Genomic DNA, 14,677 nt, shown 5'->3' with positions numbered 1-14,677 from the left:
GCTTACATTAATGCCAGTGGACGTTGGGAACTCTTCAGCTATGGAATCAGCAGAGCGTTGGTGCCTTTTACACACCATGCACCTTATCAGTCGCTGACCCCGCTCTGTGATCTTACGTGGTCTTCCACTTTGTGGCTGAGTTGCTGTTGTTCCTAAACGCTTCCCCTTTCTATTAATATTACTTACAGTTGACCGTGGAATATCCAGCAGGGATGACATTTCATGAACCACCTTATTGCAAAGGTGGCATCTTACCACAGTACCACGCTTCAAAGTCACTGAGCTCTTCAGAATGACCCATTTTGTATCACAATCGTTTATAAATGGAGACTGCATGGCTAGGTGCTTGTTTTTATACACCTCTGGCAACGGGTCTGATTGAAACACCTCAATTCAATAATTAACAGGTGTGGCCAAATACTTTTGCCCATATAATGTGTGTGTATATATATATATATTGTAACAAAGGGAGGCATTTATCTGACAAGATGCAGAGAAAGCATACAAGCAGAATAAAACATTGGCCCAGTTATGCACCTAGATTGAGGTTAAACCAGGTAAAAACTTATGTGTAGTTTAAAGTTTGGCTAACTTACATGATTTGAAAGCTCCTTCCTCTCAGCAAACAGACAGGGTGTGTGCAAACAGAGCCAGTGATGGGCGTTTCCTCTTAAAGAGAAGGTGGGTGTGTCACCTGCCCATCAAGCTAAGGCTTGGGGAGGAGTATCATGTATAAAAGCTTGATCGTGTCATTTGTTCACTGAGACCAACGCTGGGGAAGCTGGCTGGTCTTGAGAGAGCTGGTCTATGTATAGCTAGCGTTTAGGGTCTCCAAGAATTGCTGTGAAATTCATACGGTGTCAAAACATTTTAACCATCCTGACAATTAAGCTGCATAAAAAGAAGAAGTTGTTGCGTGTGCTTCAGCAGTAGCGGGCTCTTGCCACAATATATACATATATATATATATATATATATATATATATATATATATATTGATGTTATATTATTATATTATGAGGGCACTAAGCAATGCCACAATCATGCATCATAACTAATTATATCCCCCAATAACAATCACATAGTATTGACCAGTTAATATAATTATATATTCATATGTTCCCCATAATTTAATATAATGAAAAATTAAATTTGCCCCCATAAGTTATAAATAAATTTTGCCCCTGTTAGATCCTTTATAAAGATCCAAATTGGAATTGAAACGGACTCTGTTGGCTTCTCCTCCCACTGAGGTTTTTTCATAAGTATCTTGAAATAAATGTTTCTTGAAATTGTTACAGGTTCTTTATCATCATCATCATCACCATTTATTTATTTAGCGCCACTAATTCCGCAGCGCTGTACAGAGAACTCATTCACATCAGTCCCTGCCCCATTAGAGCTTACAGTCTAAATTCCCAACATGCACGCATAGACAGACAGAGACTAGGGTCAATTCTTTAGTGTTCTATATGCTGAACACTACTTCACTATATATATATATATATATATATATATATATATATATATATATATATATATATATATATAGTACATATTATATATTATATTTCCTATTTGTATAGCACAATCATCAGGGTCAGAGCAGAAACAAAGTACCCTCTCAAATGAAGAAATGGGCAATCCAGCAATGCAGTGAAGGTAATTAAAAATTATCAATCTCAAATAGTACATTAATCAGTGGGTTTATGATATAATCGGTTGCTCAATGAACCATGATTCAGTTGCACCTTAATATGAACAAATGCATGTATTATTTATTTAGGGATTAGATTGAATTCTAGCATCTTACAATAAAAGGGTTTGCACTGTCATCATCATCAATACAGACATCATGTATATAATGCCACCAGAAGGTGGCACCGGATCAAAACAAAGGGCAAATGTGTTTTTTTCCAACATGCCAAGAAACAAATTGGCAAATGAAGGAACAACGCAGACAATGCCAATATATTGAATTTAATATTGAAGCTCTAATTAACAAAAGCTTTGAGTAACATATGCCAATGTAATTGCAATAAATACACAGAAAGAATAACATGATGATGTAATTCCTGTAAGCACAGAATATAAGTCCTGGTCCAAGCCAATATTAGACGTTTAGCTGCTACTGGTACAGCATGTAATTTAAACACAAATTCACTAGTACTCACTGTAATAGGCTCTGAGAGTCTTGTTGAAATTAATGCAAGTGTCCAAAACAGCAGAAAATATCAACACACCAAACACCCCCCACAGTAATTCTTGGATCCCAGTCATGTTCACAAGACTCCACTAGGCAGAGTTATCCCTGACAACAGCAGGTATCTTGTTGAGGAAACTGATAACCTTCTGGGGGTCAGGTGGTTTAGGAGTGGGGACACGTTCCCATTGTGGTAATTAAGTATGCAGATTTTATTGGTTTGTACCTACTTGCTACTGGAAAGACAAATAATATTTTATCCAGTGAAATATTCTGCTCAGGCTTTATCATCAGTTCCTCTAGTTTATTTTTTTATTCTTAGAGATTATATGTGGTTCTGATGCCTTATATTCTATGTTCTGACTATGGCAAAGCTCCATTTTATCAGATCAGATGAGATTCCAAACTGCTTCTGGGAGGTTAAAGTCCCATTCATTGCGTTCCACAATGCTAAGCAGGTCCAGAGGAATGGGTTGTTGTCTAAACACAGTCATCATCTGGATAGGGAGCTTAGGCCCTGAGGTCAGGACAGTGTATTCCTCAGGACCCAAGGCCAGGGTAGTAAGTTTATCAGTCCTGGAGGCCAGGGCGGCAAGGTCCTCAAGCCCAAAGGGCAAGGCACAAACACGGACCTCTGGCGGCTGGACTAATACAGAGACCTCTAGTAGTGAGTCATCTCAACATTCCCTGGCAGTGAGCCAATGACAAGATACTCAGCCAAAACGGCAACTCCTCATCTAGGCCTGTAACATCTGACTTTTGGCTTAGATTCTGGTGAAGGGTCTTCGTCTAGACCTAGACATCTATATTAATAGGGTTAGAGGTATGGGAGATCAGATTCCTCAGTGGACTTGCCTCCCCTATTTGAGTCATCTTGGTTTAATCAGCTTTCTTAGTCCAGTTTTTCTCGTACCAGCAAAGCGCCTCCCTTCCTGGTTTATGTGCTTTGGTTTTTGTCTGTAATTCACCATTCTCTGGCCACGGCAGTATGTTTTTTTATTCATCTAGAAGCCCCGTTATTTATCTATTAATGACTGTTGAGATTTTAGGTGTCTGCAGCAGCACTTTTTAGCTTGTTGAGTTGGCACTGCACAAAACAAGGAGCCTGCAAACCACAGCAGCACGCTGCAGGGTGTTTTAAGAAATGAATGGGCCTGTGTGGGAAGATTATGGCAAACAGGACCATGAGTCAATAAAGCCCTGTGCTGCCCATACTGCATCCAACATTTTATACTGCAGTCAGAATTTGCTTTTCATTCCCACGACGAGCTCTGCTCCATTATGTCTTCACCACAGCGGGGCAGCTTTGTGGCTCTGCCCCAACAGCTAGCATACCACACCAGTCAGCTGGGCTCACAAAGACCATTCTCACTGCGCCCATCCTGGCTCCCTGACTGGACTTGATGTGTCACCTAACAGTAGATCCATCCACCGACACAAGCTCCTCATTACATTTGTATACTAACACTATCAACACAGAAGCAAACAAATTCACTAGACACAAAAAGACAAAATTCAACCAACGTTACCAGTATAATGTACAGTCATGGCCAAAAGTTTTGAGAATGACACAAATATTATTTTTAACAAAGTCTGCTGCCTCAGTTTTTATGATGGCAATTTGCACATACTCCAGAATGTCATGAAGAGTGATCAGATGAATTGCAATTAATTGCTTTGCACAAAAAAAGGCTTCACAGACAAGGATATTGCTGCTAGTAAGATTGCACCTAAATCAACCATCATGAACTTCAAGGAGAGAGGTTCAATAGTTGTGAAGAAGACTTCAGGGCGCCCAAAAGCATCCAGCACCAGTACCTGCCTGTATTTCTCAGAATTGAGGACACCATTAATCCTGACCAAATCCCCAACTCCATTTTCTGAACTGCAGCCCCAAACTTGCAAGGAACCTCCACCATAACTCACTGCTGCCTGCAGACACTCATTATTGTACTCTCCAGCCCCCTGGACTAAAATTTGCCAGCCCTTCCATGTCTATATACACTGGTTACTCCTCACATAAACATTGTGCACATTCTAGTGAACCAGAGCTGAATGCATCTTATGATGCATCCGACTCTACATAGTTTCCTTACTCTTTTGACCAGGATTCTCAATCCCTATTGTGTGTCCATGTTGTATAAGTGTTAAAATTCTGTAGTCGTTATAGTGTCCTGTACATTTGGAACGCTTATGCTGTGGATTGCTGCAAGTGATGCTGCACTGTAAATAATAATAATAATAATAATAATAATAATAATAATAATAATAATATTAATAATAATAATAATAATAATAATAATAATAATAATAGATGTCAAATATCTTAAATCACTATGAAGTTGGAAAACTTGCATTTATAAATGCCACAAGATGTCTTTTTATATTTGGTCAATGTTAGTTTTTGTTCAATGGACCTTTACTCTCTGATTGCCCTATAAAACAAGACTATACTGGTAGAAGAGGAAGTTCTACCCTTGTAATAGTAGTACATCCAGCCCTGATAAGTGAATGACATCAGTGTAGTGTCTGGAATGGCTGCAGGGATAGCCCCGAGCTAGGTCTCACGTCACAGGTGCCACCTACATGAGCCTGAGATAAAGGGAGGACCCGAGCTGCTGGGAGGGAGAAGACGAGAGGGCTCCTCAGAGCATCCTCCGGACTGGCACAGGGCACGGGAGGCGCTGTGATCGGGCAGTGCACACACACAGGTAAATGGAGCTTAAGAGTTTGTAAAAACGGAGTGCCGGAAAGTGGATGGAGAATTGCTGCACCCAATTACCTGCAGCAACGTGCAGGTCTGAGTGCCAGGGCTACCTAGGATCGCGATCTATACTGTGCAAACGGTAACTCACTGTTGCACGGTGCTTTAAAGTTACAGCTGATTGTGCATTTGAATGAAGACTTGTGTAGCTCACACATTTAGCAGGAGGGATTGGCAATAGCATTGTTGTTGTTTTTTTTTTATTGTCAAGGATGGGTAACTTGTGCTCTCCAGCTGTTGGAGAACTACAAGTCACAGGTTACCCCAGCCATTCTGTCTCCAGCAGCTGGAGAGTCACAGGTTACTTAATACACTGCCAGTAATACACTGACAGTGTGCCGTTGTGTATGTGTCCCATGATCCGGGGCTGTGACACCTCTGTCAGGCTGAAGATGTCAGTAATCCCAAACCCAGGTAATATCACAGGTACAGGACACCTGATCTGCCCCTCTGTGAGACAGACTGGACATTCTGCAACTGTAGGTCAGTTGGTTTCTGCAGCTGAATAATTACACCACAATAAGTGATTATTTCCACCCTTTAAATCCTCCAAATCATTTAACTGATATCTGTGTAATATATAATTTATAAAATGATATCCAGTTACAATATGTACACTTTAGTGAATTCATGTCTGCTTTGTAACAATATATTATAAATAGACAGATTGTCTTTTTTTTGCAACAAATTCATGATGCAGGAGTTGTTATTTAGCATAAATTAGATTGGTGAGTATCTTAAATAAAGTAACCTTTTAAATCATTATTTGCAGTATTTGAAGAATATATTATAGAGTTGGAAGATGTCTGAGTTTTGGCTAATTTCGGTTCCTGGAGATAAGACCAACTTGGCAGCTCTGGATAGGATGAACACAGTCACCTCTAAGGCGAATCTGTCCAGTAACGCAAAATTCGTCATTCCAGACCTGAAGGTAAGAATAGATCTCAGTATTCTGCTGCAGGATTAACCAGACTGGGGACAGATTCAGCAAAATGTTACTAATTCCTACAGTTTTACATCGTGAGATTACTATGAAATGAGAAGTGATCACCCATTTTTATAAACCTACAAAATAAATCCACACAATTAGCTTTTTTTAAACATGTTGACCACTGTAGTACAATAATAATACTTTTCAGAACGCTATATCTTACAGTAAGGCTGTTCGTGTGTGTTTACTTTGATATAAAGAGGTGATATTCTTTTTTTTACCCAATCAGAGCTCTGGCATTTGTTGCTACTGATCTGATCCTCTAAAGACTTATCTCACAAAGACCGATAACTAAAGAAATCATCAGGGGGTAAATGTATGAAGCTCCGGGTTCTTTAACACCCGCGAGTTCGGCGTCTTCAGCGCTTAAATTTAAAGCGGCGCTGCCTTGTAAAGGGAAACTTCCCTTTACAAGCATGGCCGGATTAACCCGAGGTCTAACTGGGCTATAGCCCAGGGGCCTCGGGCATCCAGGGGGCCCTTCAAAGTCCTCAGCAGCATTATTGATCGGTCCGGGGGCGGGGGCGCCCCCAGCCCGATCAATGCTGCTGAGCACTGTCAGTCCAGTCCTCCGTACCCGGCGCTCAGTACTCTGCTTACTGAGGAGATCTCGCGAGTGAACTCTCGCGAGATCTCCTCAGTAAGGAGTTTACAGCGCGCCGGGGACGGAGGACTGGACTGACAGGTAAGCGCTTGGGGGAAGGGGGGCCCTCACGGGGGACGGGGGGGCGGCGGGTGGCTCACATTGGGGGCCTCATGGGGGAATGGAGGCGCCATTAGCCCAGGGGCCTCCATTCCCTTAATCCGGCCCTGTTTACAAGGCAGCTCCGCTTTAAATTTAAGCGCTGAAGACGCCGAACTCGCGGGTGTTGAAGAACCCGGAGCTTCATACATTTACCCCCTGGTGTGCTTTTCATACGTCAGTAATATCATAAACGGGTTTTGTCTGAATTTGTTTTCAGTGACCTTAAGGACTCATTGTAATGTGATTTTAAAATCAGCTGTCCTAGTAAGGTCAATGAGCATGAGTCATTAAGGAGAGCAAGGCAAAAAAAAGAGTAAATTTGATCCTGGACAAACCATGTTATAATGCAAGGGGTGCAAATTAGTTTATTATTTTGCACATGTAGCACTTGATAGCTTTATTTTTACACTGAAATGTAAAGTTGATCTAGGACATGCCCAACCTCAGCTATAAATCTGTCCCCACATTTTAAATTTACCTCCCCCTCCAATGCAACATGGTTTTGCCCATATGCAAAGTTACTCCTTTTTTTATGCTTTGCTCTCCTTAATGACTCAGGCCCAATGGCTCGACTGCATGACCTCACAACTCATCACCATTACTGACTATGCAAAATATTGTTCTTTCTTTTTTATAACAAATATGAAATGTTTAAAATAATTTTAGGCTCATAGGCAAATGAAACAGAATTAAAGTTTGTATAGAATGATAACGAACTAGTTTCAGGCGCAAAAAATGTCTAAGGACAAAAGTTGAAAACTCGGGACTGTCTCTGGCAATTAGGGTAATTGGCAACTATGTATTTTTTTTTGTAAATGACATCTAAAAGTTATTAATAAGATGGGGTGGTCTCTCAGAATAGCGATGTAGCGATGGTCGCAAGTCTTTCTAAACCTCTCACATGACTGTATACAGAAATTAAAGAGTATTGTCAAAGATATTTCTGAATGTGTTTAAATTTCATTCATTCCACAAAGGCAAGTACAGTGTTCAAAACACAAGTTCATTTGTTGTTAAATACTTTGTTATGAAAACAAAGAAGATATAATCTTTATTTCTATCTTTTTAAAGTCAGACCACATAAAACTGTATATACAGTATATATATATATATATATATATATATATATATATATATATACATATTGCTAAGGTCACATATTTCTTTTTCTAATATAAGATTGTGTTATTTTGTCCCTGATCAGGTGGGGACTTTGGACTCCCTGGTTGGACTTTCGGATGATCTGGGGAAGGTGGATGTCTTTGCTGAAGGGTACAATATCTCTTGTTTACTACACACAATGTCATAGGGCCTATTGTTTTCATATACACATATATCTAGTCTTAACCAACCCCTTGCTTGCCTGTCTCTGGATCTAGAACTAAACAGAAGTGGCCAGGGTCAGTCCCAGCCTTGTTTACATGTGTGTATACTAATCACAGCTTGGAGAAAGGGTACACAGTGCTTTATGTTATTGAGAATCAATGTAGAGATAAGTCTCCAATTCCAAAAGTTTCTTTCAACAGTTAAATGAACTGTTAGTATTGAATTAAATCTTAGGCTGCTACATAGTAGTCTGTTTATCATGTAATTTAAAGTGGAGCTTAATATTGTCATTTGTTGTACTGGTGTGGATAAGGTGACGCGATAGTTAGTAAGGGATTGATTCCAACCAGGGCATCTGTGTGGAGTTTGTATGTTCTCCCTGTGTTTGCGTGGGTTTCCATCCACAGTCCAAACACATACTGGTAGGTTAATTGGCTTCTGACAAAAATAGACACTTTGGGGTATATTTACTAAACGGCGGGTTTGAAAAAGTGGAGATGTTGCCTATAGCAACCAATCAGATTCTAGCTATCATTTATTTAGTGCATTCTACAAAATGACAGCTAGAATCTGATTGGTTGCTATAGGCAACATCTCCACTTCTTCAAACCCGCAGTTTAGTAAATCTAGCCCTTTGTGTGTTTGTGTAGCAAGGAATCAGACTGTAACATCCAATGAGGCAGGGACTGATATGAATGATTCAATATTTTCTGGAAAGAGCTGCATACTATGGTAGCGCTGTACAAATAAATAATACTAAATAAATGTGTTGCCTTTGCTTGAGTTTCAGAATAGCTCTGTTTCTTATTCAGAAGTCGCTCACTGTTGATGCCATATTTGATAGAAATCTATCCCACATTACTAGTCCTATACATTTTTTTATACCTGCAACACAAGTCTGCATAACAGACAATAAAAGCAAGTACTTCTGTTATCAAAGCCGTTTTCTTTGCTGCCAGTAAGTAAAGTATCGCCCACATAGTGGCTCATTTACTGAAATTTTATTTAGGTGCAACATTTAAAATCGGTCTCTGAATAGTTCTGTGACTCCATCTAATTATACCCAATCTTTATGTTTATGGAAATATTGGAGTAAATTCTTGACTCTGCTGCATTACAAAACACATGTGGTATTTTTTTACATACATATACACTTTATAATTGGAGTAAGTTTTTTTTAAACTGCCTGTCTGTTTGTTTGCTGTAAGTCTCATTATTGTTTACAGTTGTTTTTATATATCAGTGGCGCACGCAGGGGGGGGGGGTTTCTGAGTCTCCAGAAACCCCCCCTGCGATAACTAAATGGCCACTATAGCGGCACTGTCTTATACAGCAGCCGTGGCGGTGTCAAAGAAGCGTCCGCGGCGGTGCTGTAGTGTATACAGCACCACCGCGGACGCTTATTTGACAGCACCGCGGCTGCTGTATAGGACAGCGCTGCCTAAACGGAGCTGCTGCGCAGTAGCTCTCGCACGGGTTGGGTTGGGTTGTTTTTTTTGGGGGGGTCCCCCCCCCCCCGACAATCCTCTGTGCGCCCCTGTATATCATCAGCAAACAGCATTATTTAGATGTAAAATTTAATTTATTTACTTACCTGTATTTAATTAATAATAATAATGATAATAATAATAATAATTTGTACACATTTTGCTTTTAATAATCATGAGTAAAGCTGTTTATTTGACTTATTTTTATATATTTTTGGTATTACGCCTTGGTGATATTACCATTGGAATTTGTTTTCTTTTATAAATACACGGCACTACAATATGTAATTATATAAGCTGTTATTAACCATTGATGAGTAGAGTGCTAACTGGGTAACATTGGGGAACAGGGAAGAATTGGAAATGGTTCAGAAGGGCAATTGTCCCTTTTCTTTTACAATCTTGTGTTTACAGATGAGGAACACCACTGACATGACTTCATTAAAAACTGTACATAGTCAGCTCCGCAGTGAAGGGTCACTGTGTACAGTATCTATGTGGCTGCATATAGCAGATTAAACTACACGATTTTAAGAAAGGATGTACGGGGTACTGGTGTAAAAGATACCAATATCAGAATTCACAGAATAGAACAATATAAAAACATGAGGCCGTAGTATACGTACTGTTATACATGTCACGGAAATCTAAGGTGACTTCTAGCATCTGTTATAATGTACAATAAGGAGTGTATTACTCTCTATAATACACAATTTTATGTATTGGGAAGCACGGTGTCCTAGTGGTTAGCACTTCTGCCTTACATCACTGGGGTCATGAGTTTAATTCCCAACCATGGCCTTATCTGTGAGGAGTTTGTATGTTCTCCTCGTGTTTGCATGGGTTTCCTCCAGGTGCTCTGGTTTCCTCCCACACTCCAAAAACATACTGGTAGGTTAATTGGCTGCTAAGAAATTGACCCTAGTCTGTCTGTCTGTCTGTGTTAGGGAATTTAGACTGTAAGCTCCAATGGGGCAGGGACTGATGTGAGTGAGTTTTTGTACAGCGCTGCGGAATTAGTGGCACTATATAAATAAATGATGATAATGTACTACCTATTTTAAATTATATGGATGACGAGTTTTTTTTGCCATATAAAAGAACAAGGTGAGTTTTTTTTGCCATATAAAAGAACAAGGTTGTCCAGTGCTTTTAAACAGGCCACAGAAATCCAGAATACAGAAATTGCCATGGGCAAAACATGTGGGGTAATTGCAACTATATCCCAAAAAGTATATAAAGTAGCTTAAAAGAGCAATATAACCTATTCTGTGTGAGGGTTTCTTATATAACTATAGTTTTGGAGAGGAGAGACCACAGTTCTGGGTCATTTTAGAGTATGAGCGAGGTTCATGGTTACAGTTTACGCGTTTTAGAGCATGTCCCACAACAGTTCGAAATCTTAAATCGCGACTTGGCCACACCCTGTCTGTGACACTCTAGGCCGCCTGGGCCAAACTCTCTTGAATTACCATGCGCCCAAGTGGCACCAGCTCACCATCTTTAGCTGGGACATACCTCCCAACGTTAGCAAGTCAGGACTTGTGCCAACTGCGGGGCAGAGGGGCAGTCTTCTCAAATCCGGACAGTCCTGCAGGAGAAAGCCAGTTACTGATCTTGGATGAGACTCCTCCCTCCTTGCAGTCTTGTGCTACTTTAGGACATCTCATAGCCAGACTCCATCACTTGGTCACGAGGCAAAATTACCAGCAAATTGCACCATTGTTATTTTGCTCATTTTGTGCATTGGAGTAATTCTTCCTATATGTAAAAAAGTGATAACATACATTAAAAATATTATAAGCATTACTTGTCATTTATCTCCATTCAGTGACAGGAAGACAGGGAGAGTGGTTAACAGCTTTGACTAGGCTGATCATGTGACTTGCTGACATCATAATCAGAGTTTGTGATGTCACTCAGTTAGTTCTTGGTACAGAACAGTCAGTTGTCAGCTGTTTGTGAGCAAGTGTGTACTGTATATATTTACTGTTTAGTTCTGAGTTTGTTTTAGATTTGACATTGCAGTCTAAGGTAAACTTATTCTATATTTACATAGTATTTACGATCAAGTAACTTAAATTTACAATGTATGTAAAAATAATATTAAAATAATACAAAGTAACATTGCTGAAAAATATATGTATTTAGTGTACTAATCCTGAATTAAAAAGGAACCAACTGAATAGGTTTGCTCAGTTCTCTTAAGTATAGTGAGGTTTTTCATGTCTATAAAATCTTGTTACACATATTTCCATTGTGATTAACATAAACTAATTGAATGTATTTTTTTTCTCGTATTGATAGCACTTGTTGCATTTGGGGCCACATTAAATTAGTGAACCTAGAGAAAAGATCACATCTGTGGGTTACTATTTCTATTTACAAAATGTGAGGGTTAATTAGAAAAAGGGAAGTATATCAACTTTAGGCTAATTTTACATCTAGAGTTTGGGATAGATTCAGACAGATAGTAGGTGGCGATGGGGAGGGGGGCTGGGCCAAAATTAAATTTGTTTAATGATAAAAATATATATTTTTGAGTGCAAACTGCATGTGACAGCCGCATACAAACTATTACATGTCTGATAGATGGTTCACTTGCAGTATACCCATGTTATACTTTGGATTCATTCACATGAGTTTGTAAATGATCCAAGCGGCACAGAGCTTTTCCCATTTGTTTCAATAGCCCATTCATTTCAATGGGGTTCCCAGTATGTAGAAACTCCTCTGTAATGAGTAAGCTATTGAAATGAATGGGAGAAGTTCCGCTGATTAATAAATACAAAATTAAAGATTAAAATATAGTGTACCCCCCTAAAGTCCATAACCTTCACTAAGGGGGAGATGAATGTACTGTACCCCTGCTAAATTGGAACCCAGAACCTGGCTAGACAAGCTGGGCCAGGTAGAGTAAGGTTCCCCTATCATAGTGGGATCCAGCACCAGCCTGGTTACTGCAGGGTTGAAGCCTCAATGGGGAGGTACGGGGCAAATAGAGTGTGTGTCCTATCTCAGAGACTACCAGCTCTGCACTGAAAAGTCCTGGAGTTCTTCCTTGCCTGGGCTTTGGGGTCCAGGGAAATGAAAAAGACTGTGGCTACTTTACCACCCCAGTGGCCTATTAAACTGGTCTAAAGTCCATTATACTACAATAATAAAAAATAAAATATATATAGTCATTCAGCTGCAGGTGTTTGTATTGAGCAGTTGCTTTCATGTTTTTTACAAAATCAGAAGAATTTCCCATTGGATTAACAATCCATCGAACCCCACAATTGCATTCCAGCCAATGGCTGCCAGTACACGCTGGAACTTGTAGTTCTACAAAAGCTGGCTGCAGTTCCTCAATAACTGAGGCAAAGAAAAGCAGAGGAATCAGCGTTGCTCACAGTTGGATGACTTTCCCACTTGACAAACTCCTCAGTTTTCACGTGTGGCGTAGCGAGCGGGTAATTCCATCAGACATAATACGTGGAACTTTGGGTGTGAAAAGGGGCAGTGTATGACTTGACCTCTATGGGCCTGATTCATTAAAGAGCGTTAATGCCGATTTTGTGCACATTGTACACAAAATCACTCTGCGCATTCCCAGTACCAGGACATACGCCACAGAACACCGCAACATTCACTGCATTCAAGTACGTATCGCTGCATCCACACACTTACTACAGTTTATGTTTTCTGGGAGCAAACTGGGCGGGGAAGGGGCGTTCACCCATAGTCAATGTACAGTAAGGGCGTGTCAAACTGGAGCACACGCAGCCATGTCCACATCAAGCTCTGGGCATTTCAAAGTTACTTGCTTTTCTGCCGTATCTCTTGCTCCAGCTACAGGGCTAGTCTAAGTCCTGAGCAGTAGTGATGACAGTATCGTATGCATGCTATAACATGTGTTTGCAGTCACGAGCAACTGTAAAAATGTATTGTAGGTTCAGTAAACATTAAGATCACCCTAATAAATGTATTTTATGGAAAAGAAAAAAATCTAAAGCAAATATTTTTTCTGTTTTTAACTTTACTGTCATTAATGCTTATATTATTAACAGATACCATTAATTCAATAGTTTCCAGAATTAGATTTTACATAGACATTGGGTGTATCCCGCAGTGTATTGTGTAGTAGACCAGAGCAGACCTACACTCGTATTTATCAGCACACTTATCTTCCGATTCATTCCTTGTTGAATTTGGAGGTACTCACAGCCGATTTACGTGCGTTTTTAAATAAACGCACATTGTGCACAGAATGTGTGCCTTGGTTAATCAGGGCATATGTGTTTTAATAAAGGTTTTTTTTTTTTTTTGGGGGGGGGGAGTTGCATTGTGCACTCTGGAAATAAGAGCACCCTATCTCTTGTGTAAAGTTTAGTGAGTTTCATGGACTGATTCATTAAGGAACTTAGGCAAGAGTTTGAGTAAGTTTTCTTACTTAAGTTTTCTGGACAAAACCATGTTACAATGCAAGGGGTGTAAGTTAGTTTATTATTTTGCACATAAGTTAAATACTGTCTGTTTTTTCATGTAACACACAAGTACTTGATAGCTTATTTGTACAACGAAATTTAAAGGTGATTTTTGTGTGCTACATGAAAAAACAGACAGTATTTAATTTGTGTGCAAAATAATAAACCAATTTACTCCCCTTGTATTGCAACATGTTTTTTTTCCAGAAATCTTAAGAAAGAAAACTTACTCAAATTCTTGCCTAAGTTCTTTAATGAATCAGGCCCTTGATGTCTATGTATGCTTTTTATGCATTACATGAAGTGCGCTATATCCATTGTGAAAGGTATGTCTATTACCTGTGTTTACATACGGATTGAGTATCCGGTGGTTGTTAAGTGGCAGGCTGAACTCTGCTTACCCTGAGCTGTGTGAAATGCTTACTCTGAGAGTAGACTCCTCAATATTTTATGAGGAAAATATGCAAGGCATCAGTATTGGGACGAAGGTAAAACGAGGTAACTGACTGACTACTAATCTGATCTTCAGAAAAATCATGTAAATTACTCATTGTCTACTTTTCTACATGGTATTTATAAAGTATAGTCCTTTTTTAAAAAATAAATAAATAAATATATATATATATATATATATATATATATATATATATATATATTTATAACCTCCCCACTGCCTCGAATATTGTTGGGGA

The 14,677-nt window shown here is 39.4% G+C and overlaps 1 protein-coding gene across 2 annotated transcripts in view; it reads left to right on the top strand.

The window, feature by feature from the left end:
- The first annotated feature begins 1,006 nt into the window (after nt 1-1,006).
- ATP6V1C2 (ATPase H+ transporting V1 subunit C2) overlaps nt 1,007-14,677 on the top strand; it is a 36,101-nt gene continuing 22,430 nt past the window's right edge. The window contains exons 1-4 of one of the 2 annotated variants that reach the window (XM_075201436.1): nt 1,007-1,253; nt 1,587-1,662; nt 5,740-5,898; nt 7,908-7,975. In XM_075201436.1, coding sequence (XP_075057537.1) covers nt 5,770-5,898; nt 7,908-7,975 — 197 coding nt within the window. In that variant the 5' untranslated portion in view covers nt 1,007-1,253; nt 1,587-1,662; nt 5,740-5,769. Of the gene's footprint in view, nt 1,254-1,586; nt 1,663-4,820; nt 4,915-5,739; nt 5,899-7,907; nt 7,976-14,677 lie in introns of those variants that run through there. The other variant, XM_075201437.1, reaches the window with a different exon arrangement.

Source organism: Mixophyes fleayi, chromosome 3 (assembly GCF_038048845.1).
Source record: "Mixophyes fleayi isolate aMixFle1 chromosome 3, aMixFle1.hap1, whole genome shotgun sequence".
NCBI classification, from domain to species: Eukaryota; Metazoa; Chordata; class Amphibia; order Anura; family Limnodynastidae; genus Mixophyes; species Mixophyes fleayi.
Note: the sequence above shows the minus strand (reverse complement) of the source record. Positions and strands in the feature narration are given on the sequence as shown.